This window comes from Delphinus delphis, chromosome 11 (genome assembly GCF_949987515.2).
Source record: "Delphinus delphis chromosome 11, mDelDel1.2, whole genome shotgun sequence".
Taxonomy (NCBI): domain Eukaryota; kingdom Metazoa; phylum Chordata; class Mammalia; order Artiodactyla; family Delphinidae; genus Delphinus; species Delphinus delphis.
The window spans coordinates 1,382,096-1,395,957 of record NC_082693.1 but is presented as its reverse complement, the minus strand read 5'-3'; the positions used below and the strand labels follow the sequence as shown (position 1 = coordinate 1,395,957).

At 43.8% G+C, this 13,862-nt stretch overlaps 1 protein-coding gene across 1 annotated transcript in view; it reads left to right on the top strand.

The window, feature by feature from the left end:
- Positions 1-13,862, top strand: part of CECR2 (CECR2 histone acetyl-lysine reader) — a 156,007-nt gene that overhangs the window by 119,785 nt on the left and 22,360 nt on the right. Inside the window, 1 exon segment of the mRNA XM_060026017.1 lies at positions 7,507-7,660. Within this exon segment, the coding sequence (XP_059882000.1) occupies positions 7,507-7,660 (154 nt within the window).

The following is a 13,862-nucleotide window of genomic DNA, read 5'->3' as shown; positions in this document are numbered from 1 at the left end:
ACAGATAGGCAGGTTCTTCACTGCTGCCAGCAAAAGCCTGGCTTCAGACACTAAAGTTTTAGGTTATTTGCAGCATTGTTTGTTTGTTTATTCTGCTCTTTGGTCTTAGATACAAGTAACCGTGGTATTGAAGAGATTCGTGCTGTCAGTTACAGTGCTGAACATCCTGGAGAAAGCCTTCAGTGTGGCATGAGTTTTGTGCTTTTGTTTAAACAGCAGAAAATCTTCAGGTCTTTAATGGCTTATAGGCAGGGTTTCTGGTCACCCAGGAGTCCAATCTTAGTGCCTCAGAAAGTCTTTTAATTATGACTCCTGGGGAAATACCAGTGAAGGGACACTGTCTCCCTGACCTCCTGGACTGTTTTTGTCAGGAGACTCTGGACATGCCATTGCCAGGGAGCTCGGGTCCCATGTGTGCTGGGGATGGGTGGGGGGCATGGACGGGGAGTCCTGGGCTCAGCTTCAGCCAGATTCTATTTGTAATTGTTGAGAGGATTTCAAAGTGCTGTTTCTAATTAGCTTCTCATTGAAACCCTGTCCTGGTCCCACAGGCCTCTTCTCTGCACAGCATTAAACACAGCCCTGCCCCGTCTGCAGCTGACCCCTTCTAAAGAAAAAAAGTTGCAATGCAAAACAGTGTAAGATTTTTTTTTTTAACTGCTAATTTTTTGTTTGGTTTTTGTTGACTCGACTCTATGTACTTGTTCTTTAAACTACTGGAGTTTAAACTATTGAACTGCCACAGGTGTCTTCAGGTCATAAGTCCCATCCACTGCTGAAAAGTAGCACGGAAATTTAAAACAGACTCTTGGTGCACCACGTACATATTTTTTCCTAAATGTGTGTGATGCAATTTATATAAAATGATAATTGTTCAGAATTCACATCAGATGGGAACTGCTGGAATTATAACACGTTATGATGCAGGAGAAAGGGGCATGAGAAATTGTGAGGCAAAGAGGTATCTCACTAAGCAGAGGTGTTTTTATGCCAGCAGGCACCCCAGGGTGGGGGCAGTCTGGAGAACGCATTTGGAGACCAGGCAGGGATTGAAACCCCGGAGAAGGGCCACTGCGGGCGGGGGCGGTCAGGACGTTGCAGCACGGATTCTGGACCTTCCTTCTTGCTCCTAGGCGCTCCGCGGGCTTTGAGTTTTATTGTTGTCGAGTTCTCCAAATCACAGACTTTTTTTTTTTTAAACATGTAATTGACTTATAACATTAGTTTTAGGTGTACAACATAATGATCTGATATTTGTACACACTGCAAAATGATCACCAATAGGTCTAGTTAGCATGTATCACCTCACACAGTTACAGATTTGTTCTTATGATGAGAACCTTTAAAATCTACTGTCTTACTAGCTTTTGCATACACAGTACAGTATTATTAACTACGGTCACCTGTTTATAACTGGAAGTTTGTACCTTTTGACCACCTTCGTTTTTTTAAATAGATCTTTATTGGAGTATAATTGCTTCACAATACTGTGCTAGTTTCTGTTGTACACCAAAGTGAATCAGCCATATGCATACACGTGTCCCCATATCCCCTCCCTCTTGAGCCTCCCTCCCACCCTCCTTAACCCACCTCTCTAGGTCATTGCAAAGCACCGAGCTGATCTCCCTGTGCTGTGCTGCTGCTTCCTACTAGCTAACTGTTTTACATTTGGTAGTGCATATATGTCGATGCTACTCTTACTTTGCCCCAGCTTCCCCCTCCCACCCCATGTCCTCACGTCCATTCTCTATGTCTACCTCTTTATTCCTGCCCTGCAACTAGGTTCGTCAGTACCATTTTTTTTTTTTTTAGATTCCATATATATATGTTAGCATACAGTATTTTTTTTTTCTTTCTGACTTACTTCACTCTGTATGACAGACTCTAGGTCCATTCACCTCACTACAAATAACTTGATTTTGTTTCTTTTTATGGCTGAGTAATATTCCATTGTATATTTGTGCCCCATCTTCTTTATCCATTCATCTGTCGATGGACATTTAGGTTGCTTCCATGTCCTGGCTGTTGTAAATAGAGCTGCAATGAACACTGTGGTACATGACTGTTTTTGTTTGTTTTTGTTTTGTGGTACGCGGGCCTCTCACTGTTGTGGCCTCTCCCGTTGTGGAGCACAGGCTCCGGATGCACAGGCTCAGCAGCCATGGCTCACGGGCCTAGCCGCTCCGTGGCATGTGGGATCCTCCCGGACCGGGGCACGAACCCGTGTCCCCTGCATCGGCAGGCGGACTCTCAACCACTGCGCCACCAGGGAAGCCCTATGACTGTTTTTGAATTATGGTTTTCTCAGGGTATATGTCCAGTAGTGGGATTGCTGGGTTATATGGTAGTTCTATTTTTAGTTTTTTAAGGAACCTCCATACTGTTTTCCATAGTGGTTGTTATCAACTTACATTCCCACCAACAGTGCAGGAGGGTTCCCTTTTCACCACACCCTTTCCAGCATTTACTGTTTCTAGATATTTTGATAATGGCAATTCTGACCCAGAGTGAGGAGATACTTCATTGTAGTTTTGATTTACATTTCTCTAATAATTAGTGATGTTGTGCATCTTTTCATGTGCCTTTTGGCCATCTGTCGTCCTTGGAGAAATGTATATTTAGATCTTCCGCCCATTTTTTAATTGGATTGTTTGTTTTTTTGATATTGAGCTCCATGAGCTGTTTGTATATTTTGGAGATTAATCCTTTGTCCGTTGTTTCATTTGCAAATATTTTCTCCCATTCTGAGGGTTGTCTTTTTGTCTTGTTTGTGGTTTACTTTGCTGTGCAAAAGCTTTTAAATTTAAGTCCCATTTGTTTATTTTTGTTTTTATTTCCATTACTCTAGGAGGTGGGTCAAAAAAGATCTTGCTGTGGTTTATGTCAAAGAGTGTTTTTCCTATGTTTTCCTCTAAGAGTTTTATAGTGTCTGGTCTTACATTTGGGTCTTTAATCCTTTTGGTGTGAGTTCAGTTTTTTTAGATTCCACATACAGGTGAGGTCATACAGTATTTGTCTGTCTCTGACTTATTTCACTTAACAGAATGCCCTCAAGTCATCCATGTTGTCACAAATGGCAGCATTTCCTTCTTTTTGTGGCTGAGTAATATTCCACTGTATATACACCACCTCTTCTTCAGCCATGGACACTTAGGTTGTGTCCCTGTCTTGGCTGTTGTGAATAATGCTGCAATGAACAAAGAAGTCCATATACATTTTCAACTTAGTGCTCTTACTTTCTTTGGAAAGATACGCAGGAGTGGAATTACTGGGTCATATGATAATTCTGTTTGTTATTTCTTGAGGAACCTCCATACTCTTTTCCATAGTGGCCGCACCAATTTACATTCCCACCAACTGTGCACAAGTGTTCCCTTTTCTCCACACCCTCACCAACGCTTACCATCTCCTGTCATTTTGATGATGGCCATCATGGCCATTCTACCAGGTGTGAGGTTTTAATTTGCATTTCTCTGATGATTAATGATGTTGAGCATCTTTTCATGTGTCTGTTGGCCATCTGTATGTCCTCCTTGGAAAAGTGTTCAGATCCTCTGCCCATTTTTTCACAGGATTGTTAGCTGTTGTTATAACAGTTTGCTTTTTTAAGATGCTGTAAATTCAAGTTATTCAATTGTTACATCTTATGTGCTTAGTATAAATATTAATGTATTTAAAAAAGAACTAACTAGACAACAAATTGTATGATCCCATTTATGTGAAATGTCCAAAATAAGTAAATCCATAGAAGGAACAGCTTGGTGGCCTCCAGGGCCTGGGGAGTGGGGGATGCAGAGTGACTGCTCATTGGGTGCGGAGCTTTCTTTCAGGTGGTGAAATGCTCTGTGACTTAACACAGATGGTGGTCGCACACGTTGTGAATATACTGAATGCCCCTTTAAGGTTATGCACCTTAAAGTTGTTCATTTCCTGTGAATTTCACTGCAGTATCTTTACATGTATTTCTGAATGATGCAGAATCTCTGATTTAGCAGCAGTCCTTGGCATTTATAATTTTCTAAGTTTTAAAATTCCTGCTTCAATATATAAAAGATAGCTAATAAGAACCTACTGTATAGCACAGGGAACTCTATTTGGTGCTCTGTAGTGATCTATATGGGAATGGAGTCTAGAAGAGAGTGGCCATGTGTGTGGCTGATGCACTTTGCTGTACGGTAGAAACTAATACAGCATTGTAAACCAGCTATGCTCCAGTGAAGAAGTTAATGAAAAAAAGTCCTGCTGCATTGTTACCGAAATATTTTAAGCTATTTAAAATCAATTTTAATACCTCACCATAAAATCTGTACGTGATAGTAACCTTTTGGTACTTTAACCTTTGAATGTTAGACTTTTAATAGGGATCACATGGTAGTGGGGGTAAGACGTTAATAAAAATTCGGTCGTTTTAGAGCAGGTAATACTAGGTGATTTCCCCAGCTTATTTGGGAAGGGGCTGTTCTGTGTCCGAAAGAATTTACACGCTCTTACAGAAAACTCTCGTAAAAAGTGCAGGAGACGTGGTAACAGTTTCCCTACTTGCAGTTTCATGTGTTTGCTTCAGGCCCTTTCTCTATGCATTTATTACAAACCTGGGGTCACACTGACTGTTGTCTTGTGACATGTGTTTTTCATTTAACATCAAGGTGCCTTTTCATATTTCATTAAATAGTCCTCAGAAAAAACAATTTTTAATGATTGCATCGTGATTATGTAATTTTACCTATTTGTAAACATTTAGGATATTTACAGTTTTTCACTGTTTTAAATAATGTTGACTTTAACGTACTCAGAAATATTTTGCCTCGCTGTCTCACTTTTAAGATAAAGTCACAGCAGTGCAATTACTCTGTTCAGGGTTCCTGATACGTGTGTCCATCTTGTCCTCCAGAAGATCTGTGTCCCCAGCTCACTGAGGGAGTCCCTGTTACCATGTCTTAGCAGACGTGTTACGTGTTTCATCTTGTACAGTTTTGTAAGTGAAAAGGCTGTTTTGTGTTTCCTTATGATCATGGATGTGTTTTACCTACTTCTGTGAATTTTGTATTCATGTTTCATTTTCTTGGTGGGGGCTACTGTTAACTGCTTTGTAAGACATCTTCCCATATTAAGAATAGTACGTCGTTGTATTTGTTGAAAAAATTGTGTAGATATTCTTAGGATGTGCGTAATTACCTATTTTTCCCTTTTCCCCTCCTTCCATTGTCTTCACGCGTGAGTGCCTCTCTTGTGTGTTGACCAGGTGACTCTGGTGAGCAGCCCTGGGGCTGCGTGTCCTCAGTCCTCACTAAGGTGCAGATCCTCTCTGGTATGTCTCTGTTCTGGCTGAAGGGAGAGCATTCCTCATGTTGTCCTTTGTTAGGCAGGGGCAGGACACACACATTGCTGTCATCATTGTATGCAGTAAATAACTAGTGGTTATTATATGTGCTTGTTTTTTTCTGCTTTTTCATTGGGTCTGATGCGTAGAAAGCAGTGCCCTTTTCTTTGAATGAAATAATTCGTTTGGCGAGGCTTGTGTGCCTCTCTGCCCTGCCTTTCTGCCACCCTATCAGTTGACATCTTAGGGGCATCTGCTTGGAGTCACTGTACAGCTGAAAAGAGTAAAGCCATGTTCTTCTGGTTTGCTTTGCTTTGTAAACAGTAGCTCCACTGTAACTTCTCAACTAGGTAAAGATGTTGCCCCAAAGTTGGAAGAATTAGGGACCTGTGGAGCTGGGGGCAGAGCGCCGGAAGGTGCTTCCCCAGCCTTAGGAGGCTTGTCTGTGTGCAACGCCAGCGACAGCCCAGTGTCACGAAGGGCATGTAGCTCGTGTACCCTGCCCACTCTGGTTATAGGAGAAAGATTTTAGGGAACTTCGTTTAATTCTATTTGGGTGGCTGAGTACAGTGTCATGTGTGCAGTAATAATGGTTAACATTGTTTTCATTTTCATCTCTCTTCTCTTAGTTCATATTTTTACCTTGTCAAGTAGCCACCGTTAAATTTTAAAGTCAGGCTCAGAATTTGAACAGTAAAACCTTTGACTTTCAAAAGGTCTACTATCTAGGGAAGACTGCTTTCCTAATTATGAGTCAAATGACAATCGAAACAAGTTTTAAGGACCATAAAAAAATAGTAGAAAATTTCAACGAGAGTGGTTTCAGTGTTTAATTATGACTTTGTATAGATGGCAGTCGGCTGTCATTTTTTTTTCCCCCAACGTTAAGACCACTTGTGTAATTTCCACAGAATACAGATATCTAGCATAGAAGATTCTTATTAGGTCTTCTTCCTACTGAAAACATCTGTTAAGAAAAAGTCATATTCCTGATTTAGTTTTGCCTAACGTGGGATAATCAGCATTATCTTTTCTGTAAGGGGAACTGGCATTTTCCCTTCGTAGACACCTGATTCATTTTTCTGTGTCTGTGCAACTTACAGGTGTTCTCTGTTGCAGGCAACAATTATTACCTCTTCAATAACAATTTTAAAAAAGAAAAGGTTCTACCTTACACATCAGCACAGAAGTCAAGGGAAGAAATTGAAAATAACGATTTCAGTCCTCGTTTGCATGTTCTGGGCTACAGAATGGCTCAGAACTAGCTGTGTTGGAAATACCCAGAGTAAAACTTTCAGAAATTATGATGGTAATGGTCCTGTTTTCCTCTTCTTTCCTTAAATTTCTTAGGCAATCGCATTCGCACTAACCACCTGAAATCATTATGTATTAATGCTGTTTGGGTTGAAAAACGAGGGGAAAGCTCTCCAGTCTGAGGGCAGCAGTGCATTTCTGTGCCGTCACCTTCATCTCTTTTCTGTATCTTAAGGCAAAACGGTGGCCCTTCCCACCGAACCCTCCATTTTATTTACTGTTTGATTAGTAAAGAAAAGTGCAGAAGTTGGGAGTTTCGAAGGCGTGCACATTATTGAAATCGTGCTAGCTCACCCTTCTCTTAGTTATTTAGATGAAGGTGCTCCCCGCCCCGGTAAGCGGGCCTCTCACTGTGGTGGCCTCTCTTGTTGCGGAGCACAGGCTCCGGATGCGCAGGCTCAGTGGCCACGGCTCACGGGCCCAGCCGTGCCCAGCCGCTCCGCCGCATGTGGGATCCTCCCGGACCGGGACACGAACCCGTGTCCCCTGCATCGGCAGGCGGACTCTCAACCACTGTGCCACCAGGGAAGCCCGAAGGTGCTTTTTAAGGTACCACTTTTATCAAAGATTAAACCTAAGAGTGATGTTGCCTCTCTGCTCCGGTCTGCTCTCCAGATTATCTGCCAAAGACTACAAATTAGATCCGTCATCGGGGCCAAGCCTTTACCTGTTCTGATCCCCACTGTGTGTCTTAATGTGAGTGTGTGTCTGCATCCGTTCATTGATTGTACAGATGAGAAGATGAACTTGTAGCTGGGGTGTAAGTCACCCAGCTGTCTGGCACTATGTGCTGAATAGAGAACGTGGAATCTTTACTCAGAGGCGTGGTCTTGCTTTACTGTGTGTTGACTGAACTTCTTGGCCCCTCGCAGGAGACCCCTGTGCTCGGCAGGATAGAGAAACAGAAGCGCAGGGCGGAGGAGGAGGAGCGCCAGATCCTCCTGGCGGTGCAGAAGAAGGAGCAGGAGCAGCTGCTGAAGGAGGAGAGGAAACGGGAGCTGGAGGAAAGGGTCAAGGCCGTGGAAGGTAGGAGGGCTCTGCCCAGGGCTCCGGCAGCAGGGCTGTCTGGGGGTGGGGGGGGGTGGGCGTGTCCCTGGAGCCCTGCTGTCTGGCTGGCTCGGGGCCGGCCCGGCAGTGCCCTCGCCCTTGCCGTCCTGGGGTCCTTCCGTCCCCGCCTTCACTCTCGGCTCCGCTGCATCCCCGTGTGCAATTGAAAAAAGGTGACTCTCGCAGAAGTAACCTTACACACAGAGGAGATGTACTTAAGAAAAGCCTCGCTCTGCCCCGGTGTGCGCGGGCGTGCGGGGTTTCTAACCTTTGTACTTAAAGCACACATGTTAGATGCAGTGGTGTTTATAAGCTGAACTTGATAAATCACTGGATAGCAGAGCATTTTGGCTTTGTTAAATACAGACCAGTATTTTAAGTAAATGTATTGAACTTTTTATTTTTTATTTATTTTTAAAATTTATTTATTTATATATGTTTGGCTACATTGGGTCTTCGTTGCTGCGCGCGGGCTTTCTCTAGTTGTGGCGAGCGGGGGCTACTCTTCGTTGCGGTGCACGGGCTTCTCATTGCGGTGGCTTCTCTTGTTGTGGAGCACAGTCTCTGGGTGCGTGGGCTTCAGTAGTTGAGGCATGTGGGCTCAGAAGTTGTGGCACACGGGCTTAGTTGCTCCAAGGCATGTGGGATCTTCCTGGTCCAGGGCTTGCACCCGTGTCCCCTGCATTGGCAGGCGGGTTCTTAACCACTGCGCCACCAGGGAAGTCCTATTGAACTTTTTTAAAGTTTAAATAAAATAGCATAACACGGATTTGGCTTTTTTTGTTTTTCTTTCCCCCAGCCACACTGCATGGCTTGTAGGATCTTAGTTCGCTGACCTGGGATAAAACCTGGGCCCTGGCAGTGGAAGCGCCAAGTCCTAACCACTGGACCACTGGGAAAGTCCCAGATTTGGCTTTTTAATGCAGTGTTAACATGCAAACTTTAAACACATTTTGGCTGTAAAATTTAAAGGATTCTGGCCTTATGTGATTTCCCCTCTCATTCCTAGGGTATTGCCTTCTGATTTTTTCTTTTTTTTAAATTAATTAATTAATTTATTTTTGGCTATGTTGCGTCTTCGTTACTGCGCGCGGGCTTTCTCTAGTTGAGGTGAACAGGGGCTACTCTTCGTTGCGATGCCTGGGCTTCTCATTTTGGTGGCTTCTCTTGTGGAGGAACATGGGGTCTAGGTGCGTGGGCTTCAGTAGTTGTGGCACGTGGGCTCAGTAGTTGTGGCTCGTGGGCTCTAGAGCGCAGGCTCAGTAGTTGTGGTGCACGGGCTTAGTTGCTCTGCGGCATGTGGGATCTTCCTGGACCAGGGCTCGAACCCGTGTCCCCTGCATTAGCAGGTGGATTCTTAACCACTGCGCCACCAGGGAAGCCCTGCCTTCTGATTCTTAATAGGCTAACCCTGTTCTGACCTTGATCATTTCTTCATTCTAGAATGCTTAGTGCATTTAATCTACTAATGTAGCCTGTGCCACATTTGGTGGTCTATCATACGTTGAGATTTTGCGTAATTTATTTCCAGTGCTAGATTTAAATTCCTCAAAATAGTAACTATGCTTTTATTCCTTTATATTTTTCAATGGAGTTCTGTAATTTTCAATGGAGTTCTTATTAGGTACCATTGTCATTTGCCTTTTTTCTAAGTTGAAGTATGATTGGCATACACCATTCCCTTATTTTCAGGAGTAAACACAATTCGACATTTATGTACATTGCAAAATGGTCACCACAATAAGTTAAGAATTTGATTTCTTGTAATGAGAGTAGCTTTCACATACACAGTACAGTGTTATGGACTGTGGTCACCACAGTGTACATCACATCCCCGGGACTGACTTGTTTTGTCACTGGTAGTTTGCACCTCTTGACAGCGTCACCCATTTCGCCCACCCCGGCCCCCCTTCTTTGTGTTCTCTTCATCTGCGAGTTTGGTGCCGTTTTGTTTTGTGTTGGAGGTAGATAACGGTGATGGGTGTACAACACTGTCAATGTGCCTAATGCTACTGAATCATGTACGTAAGGTGGTTATAAAGGTACGTGTTTATATTTCTCACTAAAATGTTTAAAAAGCAAAAAGAAAAGGAAAAGTCCAAATAAATATACTGCTATTTATTAGGATTGTCTTTGTATAAAAAGGATGTTACAAGACTGGAGTCTGACAGATACTCATGCTAAGTGAAATGAGCCCATATGGAAGGGGACATTGAGACTTCCTTGTTCTCAGTGTGGTTGATGCGAAACCTAAAAATTCTTCTTGCCTCAATTATGCGGAGATTCTATTGGTTATTCAGTATAATACTGTGTCTGATACTGTGTAAATACCCTTTTTAAGAACATTTTTGAAATCTTAACCAAGTAAGGAAAATTATCAGAAGCTGCTTTTAGGGGGATTAAAAACAGCAGTAAGTGAAACAGACTGTCAGATCGAATTGTGGGTGTGGAGTGGTCCGTCTAGGGAATCTCTGCCCCGGGAAGGATGACCATGGATAAACCCGTGCTGAAGAGGAATAGACATGAGGAGGCACCACTGTGAGCAGCGGTTAGTAGGTGGCAGCAGACAAAATAGAAAAATATTTAGCATTATCAGGTATAAAAAAGAAGAAATTGGAAACATCAGGAAGAAATAACCTTGAGGAAAGTACAGGCAGATTCAAAGGAAACAAATATTGAAGGAACTTCTAGAAATGTAAATATGGTAATTGGAATAATAACTTGATAACTGGGCTCTAAAGCTTAGTTAGACCTGAGGAGAGAACCACACTGGAAGAGCTGCGTGGGGCTTGTGCAGAATGCATCACGGAGATAAAGGGGATGACGTGGCGGGAGAAGTCGCCTCTGGTCCATCGTTCAGTGTGCGGTCACAGAGATGCTTCAGTGGAGAACTTCACGTGGGTCTTTGTTTTAATGCAAGTTAGAGAAATACAAAAGCTGAAAGGGTGTGAGGCAGGGGGAATAAAGAGAAGGGTTGGGGTCATCAGACCCGCAGGTGAGGAGGGGCTCGCAAGCTGGATGTTAGTCTCAGGGCAGGCGCCAGCCCGGTTCTGGAACTGCCAGCTGTGCCTTCCCAGTGATGGACGTCTTCCTAAGGAGGGACAAGCTGGTGGGCTGTTTAAGAGCACCCGGGGGGGAGAAATCCATCCCCCCCCCACCCCCCGCCGTCTCCTGTCCCCTCTAGTGCTCCCTGTGGCGGAATATAAAGCCGGCAGAGAGTGGGGAAACTGCTTGATAATTGACTCACGGGTCACAGACCAGAGCTGCAGGGTGTGTCTGTCCACTGTTGTAAAATGGAAGGATCAAGTGATGGGGCAGAGGAAATATTAGATATGAATGGTTGAGAGATGAGATACAAACTGGATAGAATACAGACCCAAGGGACCGAATCATGGAACACATGGCCCATTTCCAGTCGGGAAAAGAGAATGTTCTGTAACAGAGACAGCAGACTTCTCAGGAGCAGCAGTAGGGTTCAGGAGGAAATGGGATTGGATTTTGTGTTAGTTTCCTAGGGCTTCCATAACAAATTACCACAACTAGGTGGTTTAAAACAGCAGAAAGTAAGTGTCTCACAGCTCTAGCGGCTGGAAGTCTGAAATCTGGGTGTTGGTGAGGCTCTGGGGTTATACTCTCCTGTGCTGCTTCTAGCTTCTGGTGGTTCCTGTGTTCCTTCTTTTCTCGTTTCCTCTGGGAACTTCCTTAAACCAATATTTATTTTCTTAAATGTAAGCAAACATTCTACTTAATATGGAAACATCAGAAGGGTTCCCTTTTTGTTTTTTGTTTTTTTAAATTTTATTTATTTTATACAGCAGATTCTTCACCCCCAGGGCACAGCAAAAGACTATAGACCAGGAGCTCTGTCTTTCTGGTGGAGACTTATTAGCTGATCACCATGGCTGCGGCCTGAGGGGTAGGTTTGTAATTAAGCCTGCATCTAGGGGCCCCCGAATCCTTTCCAGAGATGTCAGAGGGCGGGCCCTCCAGAGCCCAGATTTCTTGGAGGGAGGCTTTACATGCATCTGACACCCATGGTTCACACCTTGAACACCTGGCTCTGGTGGCCAGAGGGGCTTGTATTCCTGGGTCCCACAGGACTGTGGTGAGCGGAGGGCCAGTTTGGGACAGGCTGGCACACTCCATGCTGTCACGTGATGGAGGCCACCCTGCTTGTCCTGGAGCGTCAGCCTGAGGGACAGGCTTAGGTTGGGTGCTCTCATAGGTTGGAGGCTGTGAGTGCCTGCTGTCTCCCACTTTCCCTGAGGTGGGCCCCCGGAAGAGAGTTTATACACTTGTCTGTGACTGCCACTCAGGGGTCACTGCAGGTCCCTGACTGGTGGCCAGTGGGACTCAGGCTTGCAGTTGCTCACAGCCCTGTATGTTTGTGAACTTTAGAGGAAAGTGTCCAGTCAGTCTGAATCTGGGTTCTGAGACCCTCCCCTTTGGGACACTGACAGGTCTTGGCACACCCTCAACTGCTGGGAGCCACTGAAATACATCAGGCTGCCTGGACAAGCACAGCGATTTGAGAGACGACCAAGAGCTGGGAAGAGCTAAACAAATAGGCTCATCTCCCACATGAGGCCCCGCCTTCAAGACTGGGAGAGGCGGTTGTTTCCTTTTCTGCACAGAAGTCAACAGAGTCCAGCAAAATGAAGAAACAGAGGGGGCTTCCCTGGTGGCACAGTGGTTGAGAGTCTGCCTGCCGATGCAGGGGACGCGGGTTCGTGCCCCGGTCCGGGAAGATCCCACATGCCGCGAAGCAGCTGGGCCCGTGAGCCACGGCCACTGGGCCTGCGCGTCCGGAGCCTGTGCTCCGCAACGGGAGAGGCCACAGCAGTGAGAGGCCCGCGTACCGCAAAAAGAAACAGAGGAATATGTTCCAAATGAAAGAACAGATTACAACCTCAGAAAAAAGCCTTAATGAGACAGAACTAATTTACTTGATAAAGAGCTAAAGTAATGGTTATAAAGATGCTCACCAAACTGGGGAAAAGAATGCATGAACACGTGAGAACTTCAACAGAGAAGGAAAATATTTGAAAGTGCCAAAGAGAAGTCTCAGCTGAAGAATACAATAACCAAAATGACTGAGATACAATAACCAAAATGGCGGAGACTCGATGGTTGAAAACTTCCTGACCTTTGGGAAGGAGACAGACATCCAAGAACTCAAAGAGACCCACACCAAGGCACATTATAGCTCAGTTGTCCAAAGTTAAGGACAAGGAGAGAAAGACAACTTGTCATATACAAAGGAAACCCCACCCTCTCCCCGTAAGAACGTGAGCAGATTTTTCAGCAAAACTTTGCAGGCATGATATAGTCAAAGTTCTGAAGGAAAAACTTATAACCAAGAATTCTCTCCCTGGTAAAGACATCGTTCAGATTAGAGACATTAAGAGCTTTGCATTTAAGCAAAAGTGTAGGAGTTCATCACCACTTGTAAGAAATGTTGAAGGAACTTTGTTAAATTAAAAAGAAAGGGCACTTATTAGTAACAGGGACACATGAAAGGATAAATCTCACTGGAAAAGTAAATACATAATAAAGGTGGTGGATTAATTGCCTATAAAGCTAGTATGAAGGTTAAAAGACAAAAGTAGTAACAATAACTATGATTATAACAATTAAAGGATAAACAAGATAAAAAGATGTGAAACATGACATCAAAAGTATAAAACATGGGAGTGGAGAGTAAAAATGATGAGCTTAGAATGGGGTTGAATTTAAGTTGTTACAACTTAAAATAGACTGTTGTAGATGTAAGTTATTATATGTAAGCCTCATGGTAACCACAACGCAAAAACCTACAGTAAATACACGATAAAGAGAAATGGATTATAAGCATATCACTAAAAATAGTTATCAAACCACAAAGGAAGGGAGCAAGAGAAGAAAGAAACAAACTACAAAAGCAGCCACAAAGCAGTTAGCAGAATGGTGATAAGTACATACCTACTGATAGTTACTTTAAATGTAAATGGGCTGAATTCTCCTGTCAAAAGACACAGAGTGGCTGAATGGATAAAGAAAAAACAAGATCCATCTATATTCTGCCTACAAGAAACTCACTTTAGATGTAAGGACACACACAGACTAAAGTGAAGGGATGGAAAAAGATACCCATGCAGATGGAAACCACAAGAAAATCTGGAGTAGCTGTCCATATATAAGA